Raw genomic sequence first — 10,715 nt, 5'->3', positions numbered from 1 at the left:
TTTCTTCATTACCCATTTAAGCCGTCTCCAGCCATTATTAGTTTACTGTGTTATTAGTTTTGATGTAAGTTCACAGCCAAGAACTAGAACCAGCAAAATCATTGCAAAAGTATTTTGGAACTGAATTTATGATCTGGTTTAATACCAAGTCTGAATAATGCTAAAAATACAGTATAAAAACATAACTTAATCTTGAAATAACATCTATACACACTTTGCCTGAAACCTAATGTAATATAGAGTGCTAGATGGTTGGTAAAGAAATATCAAGAAACTTGCATCTATTTTCAGACTTTTCTAGCATTTAAACAATGAGTTTTAATGAGTAATGCATGCCAAAAATCATGGTAATTACAAGGTCAATACTACTATTTGCATTGTAGTCTCTGCTGTTTTTCTTAAAATGAACAATGAAAGCTTAAAAAAGTATGTGTATTTTGAAATCCAGAATTTTTAATTTGGCTATGTTCATTAAATTTTTTAGTGAAATAATACCCATGTAAGGGAATGAGTTTACCAAACCCACCTCACCTAGGCCTGAGGTTAAATGTCCTGAGTGTGAAAAGATGAAAAAATTATAGGTTCAAGTTGTTGTATACAACATTTAACAATCTAATTTGAAATATTGCTTATGTTATCAAAAATCTTGCTGCTGGTAAGTAAGCTACTCAAGTGATTTTATGAATTCAAGTGTGTTTGTTATGTTAATGAAATTTATTTTGTTTATTTATTTTTATAACAAAAAAACCTGTATTTTGCATGTTTTCATCCTATATTTTGAGGGTCTAATGACTGAATCTCTTTTACCAAGCCATCCAATGGTGTGGTGGTATGTCTGGAGGCTTATAACGTTAAAAAAAGGGGGTTTTGATACTTGTGGTTTGCACAGCACATATAGTCCGTTGTGTAGTTTGTCCTTAACTACAAACAACAGACAAACTCTTTTATCAAAATGTTAATACAAGACTTTTCTCTATCACTCATTTTAAAACTTCAGTTATGCTTTATATCATGCTTTGCAAGAAATACAATTTTGCAAAATCATATTATTTTTTTTGTTAACATAATAAAGATTAAAATTGCAATAAAAATACATAAAGGTACCAATACCGAAAAGAAAGTCATACTGTTTTCAAGAATTCTATCAACATAAAATTAGGTGGGGGTCCAAACCCCCACTCTCCACCCTCATGACCTTCCTCATGTCATCCTGAATCACTGTATCAAGTTTGGTGCTGATTGATCAAGAAATGTGGAAACGTATAAGGAACAGATACACGGGTACACACACACACACATGTTGACGTTTATTTATATCGATAATAGGTTTTAATGTGAAAAAGTCATTCTTGTCAGAGTTACAGAACAGTTTAGATATTTGTCTGGTACTTTACTTAGGATGAATCATGCTATTTTACTGCCTTAGAAACTGCATTGTCTTGGTGAACAACTCACATCATCAGCAAGACTATTCATCTATGACAAGATAAGAACATGACCTTTGTTCCTCTTTGAACTTAAACCACACAAAGTTGAAATCAAGCTTTTATTTCTATTAGACACAGATTCACATTTAGTCATTGTTTCTGAACTATAATTAAATTAAACATATACTCCTAAACATATGCTCCTTTTACTTTTTACACATCCAAACAAAGGTCTCAACAATAGCTTATAAATAACACATATAAAGATTCAATGTAACAGATTGCAAATTGCATGCTCCAAATTGTTTGGGATAAAATAGAATAATAATTATGTAATTACATCTACCAGAAGAGCTGCTAAAATTCTACAGTGATAATTACAATTATTAATAAATAGTCTTAATTATAAGTAATAGACAAACTACAAAAAGCTTCTGTGACCAATCTACTCTTAAGTCAACAGGTGTAATTTAATATAATTGTATGTAATAGACAGAAGGAGCTTAAATCAAAAACAATGAGAAATAAATCAGTGTGATCTAGTAGCAAAAATACACTTTTTAGTTGTTTTTTTTTAAAAACAAGTATAAATAAAAATATCATTTTGGTTTTAAAATAAAGATTTTTATGTCTCGGAGACTTCTTTAGTGTAGTCTGATAGTTAATTTACTTTTATAATTACATTAGAATTTTCTATATAACTATCAAACTTTGCTCCTTGATATGTTCTAGAAATGGGGTTAATGTACCTTTATCAGTGATAGGTCAACTTATATGTTTAAGCCATTTCTAGAGAATACTTCCAAACAGTCTCTACCCCAAGTATAATCATCTTAATTTTGAGGTCGAGTGAGACAAATAAAATAGTCAGGCAAATGGTTGTCTTGGTTAGTAGCCTATATGGTCATCTAATTCTAATTAGTCACTTTTTATATTATTATTACTATTAGTTTATATCCTACATTTCAGATGCTAATCTGCTGCCATCAGCAGGGAAGTACCGAGAAGGGTTTTGTACATTAGTAATGCTAGGATTCAGTTCTGGTTCTTTTTGTTAGAAAGGGTGGTATGCTATAGCATATAAACTAATAAGTATCGGTAATAATCATGATAATAGTAAAAAGTTAGTAACTAATGATTAGAGTTAGTTCATCCTTTGATCTACTAACCATATCAATGAATAGTACATTTTATTTTTTGTTCATCTATTCAACAGCGATAATCATTTGTTAATAACTTCTGATAGTAAGCTAACATTATGATTAATACTAAAATAATTAAGTGATTTACATTTAAGGTGTGCTAAATAATAAGTATGTGTTACATATGTGTTGAAATTTTCATAAACTAATTACTACAGTAAAGTTTTATATATATTAGTCATTAGAGTTGAAAATTGATGAATAATATACCAGTAAGAAAACAAAAAAGTGAAATGAATAGACTGCATTAAGTAATCATCTGAGAACCCCCTGCTGTTAATAATGTTTTCAACTATAATCTCACTTAAATTTCGGTTAGGTTTAGATCCTTATGCTAAGCCAACAAGTTTATTTTTATAAAAGTGTTTGTAATTTATCAAATATCTTAAGAAAGTAAAATATAAAACAATATTATTATAACCAATTTTATAAAGTTAATTATTATAAGAAATTGTACAGGATTTAAATTTTTGCAATTAGTCTCTAAAATATAACTCAAACATTTGTTTCTTGTTTGAAATAAGTAATTTTTATATGGCCAGGGAATAGCCCTGTGGTTATCTTTGCAGATAAAAGGGTCCAAAGTTTGAGTTTTAATGTCCATAAAGTTAATCAGCATGTTTGGCAGTGGGTGTGGTATAAAAGTAACAGTTAATCTTGTTATTGAGTTCAAAAAACTAATAACAGCCCTTTTTTAGTGGGTGCTGCTGTCTGAATACCTTTCTTCTGATCAGTGGTTCAAAATAGGGTTAGCAATGTCTGAACTTTAAGGGTCCGTGACCTGGCTGATTTACCATGTGTTGCATAAATGTCATGCAGAAAATTTTAAAAAATCAGTAATTTTGGTTCATTATTTCTGTGAACACTTATTTGTTTTCAAAAGATTCTGTATTGTTGTAGAAATAAAAGTATGTACACAATATAGCTAAAAAATATATTTGCTATCTCACAGTTGGTATCTAGTGAGGTTGAAAAATGGCAGCATGATAGTGATCAATAGTATGTTTAATCCATCAGTTAAAACTATTTTACATACTCTTGACCAATCCTTGTAAGTCTTTTCTTATAATTTCAGTCAGTTCAATTAGAGAAGCAGCAGCTGTTACAAGAATGGAAAAAAAGCATTCTAGCCATGTCTCGGCGTGATGAGGCTTATGCTGCAGGCCAAGAACTTCTTAGGTAAGTAGTAATTTATGAAATAATTTAATTAACACATTTTCCTATTTTATAGCATTAATAAGTAATTTTACAAAAATGACAAATGTAATATTGTACAATAGGTAAACAGAAAAAGTTTATAATATTAAATAATTTTCTTACTATTTATTTTAGATTTGCAACAATATGAAAATGAAATACATACAGTTTTACTTATTTTCACTTTGTTGTTTTTACTAGTTAGTTACCAATGTTAATGTTAAACTTAGTGATTTTTTTCAAAATGCCCTCAGACCCCGCACTGTTAATAAAAATGAGTAATAGTGATACAATGTGTGAGCTTATTTCGTATGTCTACCATGTAAAAGGCAAATAATTTATTGTAAATAGTGTTTTGAAATCTCCAAGTAAAACAGGATACAAAATATTTTGGGACAGGTAAATAGTGGGGACATTTCTTTTGAATATTTATTATTAATTTATTGTCTGATAACATGCTTGTTCTTGCTGATAATTAATAATGGTTTGAATTATATGTATTTGTCAAAATTAGTTAAATACATTAAAAATAAATAACCCTTATATATATACTGTGACGTACCATAGGTCTGATTTTTATTGTTCAGATTTATCTTGTTGTTCACAAATGCTTCAAAAAATATTAAATCTACATTTACCAAAGACATTTATTAACGATGGTAGGTAATCTAGCAAAGCACTGATTGTTTTGAGAATGTTGTGTTCAGGTAACTTATGTGCATTTCAAATCATCATTTTGGGGAAGAGCCCATAATAAAGAAAGAAGTACTATGATCTTACATTTTCTGATATTTGAATCGAATGGAAAAAGCACAATTTAAAAATCTATATTTTTGAAAAAGAAGAACAAAAAATCATCATTTAAGTAGTTCTCACTTACAAAATAATTGCTCTAAATAAAATTTTCATGACACTGAAACTGCCTATGTATATTGCGTAATGTCAAGTCTGAATTTATTGTGAATTTCTCAGATAAGAAAAAAGCTTGATTTACTAAAAAAAAGATTTATATTTTTAATTAGATACTTAAGTTTTCCATCATTCTACCAACTGTTAAAAACAGAAGGTGCATGATTTTGTTTGACCAGTTTTTTAAACTATTTTATGTGTCATCAACATATAAAAATTCACATTGATTTGTTAAACAAATATTAGGATTTAGCATTATTGGAAACAAGCAAGGTTTACATTATTTGTAAGCTATGTTAGAAATATTCAGTTAAACCTTGTGTAGAATAACTTAATAGATTATTTAAATGTTTTATAAAAAGTAATAATAGAGTAACAGTGATATACTTTATTACTGATACAGATGTGTGTGTAGTTTTTAATCTGTATACATAAAATTTAAAGGAATGATTTCATGACTGAGGAAAATAGTATTAATTTGAGGCATGACAGGACAATCATAAGATACTCTCCTACTATTTCATGCATCTTCCTATAATCAGATAAGCCTCAAGTGCTGCAGAATAGGAAGTGTTACTAAGGATTTTAAATTTGTCTGTCATTTTGGTGAGTTTATGCTTTTATGCATAATATTACCTTTTCAAAGAGCTTTATCTTTTAATTTTTGTTTTGTCATAAAAAGTGTTATGTTTTCAATACCTTATTCTTTTAGAAAACGTCAAGATCAACTACGATCATTGAAAGCAAAGTTTGCAGCTTATAAAAAAGATATCAGGAAAGAGCTAGAAAGAAATGAACATTTGAATTTAATTCTGCAAAAGCAAGAATCAGAAAAGACATTACTGAAGAATTCTATAGAAGGAAGTATGGCTCGTCTTGCTGTCCTAGAGCGTGACTACATGCTCTATGAACATACAATAGAGGAAACTGAAGCAACCTTGGGTCTGCTGTCAAAGGTAAAACTGTTTACAATGTCAAGCTGAAAAATACCAAAGAATGCTTTTGTCTACCTATGAAACTATAAATTATACTTACAACCTGATAAATAGTTATTATTTATAAAATGTTGCAGGTTCAACCTACTAACAAGATAATGTTTGCTTGTTCAGTGACTTGTGGTAATCTGAAAATCTGCTTTATATACTTATAATTTGAACATTATAGTAGATTAACAAATAAAACATAATATAATATTCATTTTCAATCACTTGTGATTTTATGACTCATATATTAGAAGTAAATAGCTTTTTCACTTTATCAGCCTATTAAAATATTTTACATTTTAAATCTGATTATTTAGATTTTTTTCAGTGTTATTCTTGTTTTCTTATTAAACTGAGCCTTCATTAAAGTGTTTCGAAATTCTGCTAAATTTTTGAGTTGCATGAGGATTTTCTTACTTACAATAATAATATGTTTTAAAATTGAATTAGAATGCAACATTTCTTGGTGTAATGAAGGATTTTAATATAATTATCATGTCAAGAGACATAAATAAATTGATCTTATGTGACCTGGATGGCTAAATATACACGTTCATTATCATAGGTGAAATTCAGTTTGACATAATACTTGTATGAAAATCCTTTGTTGCACCAAAGAAATTGTATGATAATATAATTTTATAACGTTTGCATGAGTTGGCTATATAAAAGCTTAAATAGGGATATTTGTATTCAAATGTAAGTAGCCTAAGTGAACAAAGATTGAGGGGATCATCAGTTTCACTAATTACATGATTTGTCTATTATCAGGAAAAACAGTCGTTAGAAAAACAACTTGAGGGTATTCAGAATCAAATAAGAGCATCTTATCAAGAAAAAGTAATGAAGGAAGATGCTATTTTTCAAGAGCTTCGTAAAAAACTGACATTGAATAAAGCAACCAAATATAACCAACAAATGGCTGGAAAAATTCATCAAAAAACTAAGCAGGAGGTCAGAAACTTATCTTATTAAATAAAGTATATACATATATGCTATAATAAGTGTAGACAGTAAATAGACCAAGTATTAAGTTAATATAACAAGCAAAGGTAGCCTTTTCATGCTAGCATGAAAAGTGATGCAGCATTTAAATCATGTATTGTTGATATTGTAGCATAATACAAATTTTAGCATTGTAGTTGTAAATAGAATCAAAAGCTGTTGTAGCATTCTAAGAACATTCTGCCAAAGGTTACATTGATTTTTGAATGTTTATATAGTAATGAAGTAAATTTAATAAAGAATAAATGCTTTTTTATAGTATTTGATAAGTTGATTATAATACTACTATTTAAGTTAACTTTTCCATAAGGACCTAGAAGTTCAATGTTTACTTTTATCCATGTAGCTTAAGATCAAGCTCATGAAGCAGGTTGCCAACTGCTCAATTTTTACAATAATAATATATCCAAGAGATAGCTTCCATAATGGTATTCTTTGACATGTAACTTTTTTTCCTTCTAAGTAAACTGTGTTATGTGAAAAAAAAAGAGTTATTTGAATTTAAATAGTTATAGGATAATATTTACAAATATCCATGGTGTAACTTATTTTGTTTCATATTTCCCTTTGAGTCTGTTTTATAACATCATCATGGTTGTATGCTTCAGTTTCATGAAGATTTTTGTTCAACACCAGTATTGATAGTTTTTATAGTTTGATAAGAATATATATTTGAGATATAAAATTTCCTGTATTTGGATTTTGCTACGATACTTTCACTGAGTGTTGCTAAAAGCATTTAACCTAAATTCTTCGCTGAAAGCTTATACTTATATATTTGTGTGTATTTATTAAATAATATATTGTAGTTTATCAAATACAACACAAATTTAAAGTTTAATATTACAATAACAAAAGTGGTGGACTACAGACCTTAATGACTTCAAAATGTACAAGTATGGTGCACAGCCAGTACTTTTTCATGTAACTTGTATTTCACTTGTTATCAAAAACACAATGTTTAGTATGATATTCTAATGTTTAATGGTACTTGATAAAAAAGTTTAGGAAAAATGACCTTTATATTCCAGATATTTATAAAAGAACTTTTTAATTTTAACCAATGTTTCCTGTTTGCAGCTTCATCAGGACTAATACACACAACTGTTTGATATTAAAATATTCCTTATATCATAAAACTGCTTGTAATGTTCTGTTTCTCAAGTCTTCCATAATATGTGTCTAACAATATGTCTTATTATTATTATTGTTCTAATATTATGGTATAGTTATAACACTACTATACAGCTATGCTAACATATGACATACATTTTTTCAAAACTTTTTATCAAAATGTGTAAATCCCTCCAGTACGTGCTACAAATTTTAATGGTACTTGCTATCAAATATTGTTAGACATATGGTATATAATAAATTCATGAGTATTAAGTGATATCAAGTATTATCAGTGCACTTAGAAAGTATGCCTAAACAGGTCATGACACTTTTTTTAGTCCAAAAGTTGAAAAAAACATTTAAAATTTTTATCAGATTTCATTTTGCACTATAAGTACACTTATATAACTAAAAAGAGACTTGTAATGTAGTACAAACCTCATAAATTTCTCCAAGTTCATTCCTTTAGATAGGGGTAGAGGGAATCTTGTTAATTCATTCATGCACATCACTAGTTAGATGGTGAGGCATGTGGCTAATTTAAGAAGCTCGTAATATATTTCAGTATCCAATACATTTTATACTTTCCAAAACATGAAGTAAGATATTCTGGGGATTTATTTTATGATAGAAGGCTTACAGCTTCTTGTACTCTATAAATAATAACTTGAAAGACAGCCAGATCTACATAAACTTGTATTGTTTTGGAACCTCAATTTTGACTGTTTTCAGTGTCATTAAAGTTCATCTAAGCTGAATCACTTGATTTTGTTAAAAATTATCACCTTTAAAGTGTGTTTCTGAACTTTTTTATAAGATATAATTGACACACCTTAGACACTTTTTTTGACAAAACCTTCAGGCATGTATTAAATTAATTCTTTACTTACTTCACAATGTATATTTTCAGAAATTACTTTAGCAGCACATATTAAGTTATTAATGTAATTACCATTCAGAAAACAGATGTTTAATCTAGACAATCTGTTAATTGTATGCATAGGTTCTAAAACTTAAAAACGAATAAAACTACATTTTTTATCCATTAATGTGGTTTTATAGGCATTTAAAGACTAAATATTTTACAGTTAACTCTTGCTGTTACTTATTAGATTATTATTTGATAGAAACTGTGAACTATAAATAATAGAAAATCATAGTATAAGTCATAACCACTTTTATTGGTTTTTTTAATCATACACTGCTGATTCATATATATTCATATTCTATCTATTATGTTTCTTTGTACCTGGAGTAGTTCCATCTGATGTAAGGATTAAAGTACATAGAATATGATACCAGTTTTATGTATATAATTGATCACAGAGTAAAGTAAATAACATTTTAAGACTATAACTATAACATACGTATGTTTGATCGTTCTTTATTTTTTTTAAACCTTTATGTTTATTTTACCCTTTAACTCTACACAATACAAGTCTAAAAATTTTTTGTCTTATATTCACAGGAGATGTCAATAAATAAAATAGAGAATCAGATCTCACAGGAGATGTTGGAAATTGCTGGTGCAAGAACCAGGATACAGTGTTTACAAGACCATTTAGAAAACCTGAACTTGCAAGCCAATGAAAAAAATTATTCTGTTACATCAAGTGAAAATGAAACTAAGAAGAGAGATATTATTATAGAGAAAAGACAAAATACTATTAATAAACTAAGAAAGAAACTTGAAGAACTTATCAAATTGGCAGGAGTAAGTGACATTTCAGAAGTTCTGGTATCAAATGTAATGGTTATTTATCATTGAAAATCATTATACCAGTTCTCATGATTGAACAAATTAAGTAGATTTCAAATTGCTTAAGGATTAACAGTTTTATCTATATACCTTTTGTTTTACCTGAGACAAACAAGTACCAAATATTGAAGGAAAAAAAGGGACAGACTAAAGATATAAAGTTTTATATCTTCTCAACAACTGGCTTTTATTTATTGTATTATACTTTTCTCTTTTTAAGTTTGATAAACAGTTTCTTACTTGACAAACTATTGTGCACAACCTGAATTTAGTGGCACTATCAAGTAAAATCAACAAAATTAAAACCAATCCAAACAGTGGTGGACTGTCAGGGTTGAGGGGGCCCTGGCAGAGCTAGTGAAGAACACCAAGCTGTTTAAATTTTACAGAACTTGAATTGTGCCATTTTGTTGTATTAAATTGGGTACATACCTGTTGTGGTAAACCCATCCCATAATACTCTGAACTCTACCAGAGGGGCAATTGTTTATAGGGATCTCTGTAAAATCCCTAAATCAAAGATTCTTTCTCTCTAGTCAAAAAGTATCAGCAGTCAAGTGAATCTCCACTTTTAAGAATAGAATATCTGAACTAACTAGAGTTCTGATTGTGACATTTATTTTACTACTTCCACATGTCAGGGTTAAAGCAGGGTATTTAGATACAAAGTTAGGCCTTATACATCTCATGATTTATGACATGTAAAATTTTGTTTCAAGAACTGTGTGATAATTTTTATGGAAGTTTGTCAATAGCATATCATCGTATTGTGTGTATGTACTATTAGAATATATATAAGTGCTAGCATGCTGAATGAGCTCTTCTGACAAGGTACCTTACTTCCTCTCACATAAATAGCTATTCTCGTTTAGTGCTGCCCACTATTTTTAAAAAACAATTTGCATGCCATAAGCTTTTCACTCCCACACATCCCCTCGTTCTACCTAACTATCACTACATGTTTGGCAGTGCTCATATTCAGACATTTAGTTTGTGCTTTCTTCAAATGTTTTTTTTTTTACTTTTCTTCGTATCAATTTCTCTCACCAAGTTTACTATTTATTATACAAAGATGATATTTGTAACTTATATTAAAGTGGAATTATTTTATATTTCT

The 10,715-nt window shown here is 28.6% G+C and overlaps 1 protein-coding gene across 4 annotated transcripts in view; it reads left to right on the top strand.

Moving 5' to 3' along the window:
• LOC106469021 (coiled-coil domain-containing protein 40-like) overlaps nt 1-10,715 on the top strand; it is a 56,686-nt gene that overhangs the window by 20,639 nt on the left and 25,332 nt on the right. For all 4 annotated transcript variants that reach the window (XM_022397418.1, XM_022397417.1, XM_022397419.1 and 1 more), the window contains 4 exons: nt 3,705-3,808; nt 5,448-5,691; nt 6,490-6,672; nt 9,308-9,553. In XM_022397418.1, coding sequence (XP_022253126.1) covers nt 3,705-3,808; nt 5,448-5,691; nt 6,490-6,672; nt 9,308-9,553 — 777 coding nt within the window. The remainder of the gene's footprint in view (nt 1-3,704; nt 3,809-5,447; nt 5,692-6,489; nt 6,673-9,307; nt 9,554-10,715) is intronic.

The sequence above is a fragment of the Limulus polyphemus genome, unplaced genomic scaffold (assembly GCF_000517525.1).
Source record: "Limulus polyphemus unplaced genomic scaffold, Limulus_polyphemus-2.1.2 Scaffold3266, whole genome shotgun sequence".
Classification (NCBI taxonomy): Eukaryota; Metazoa; Arthropoda; class Merostomata; order Xiphosura; family Limulidae; genus Limulus; species Limulus polyphemus.
This window is presented reverse-complemented; position numbering and strand designations above follow the sequence as displayed.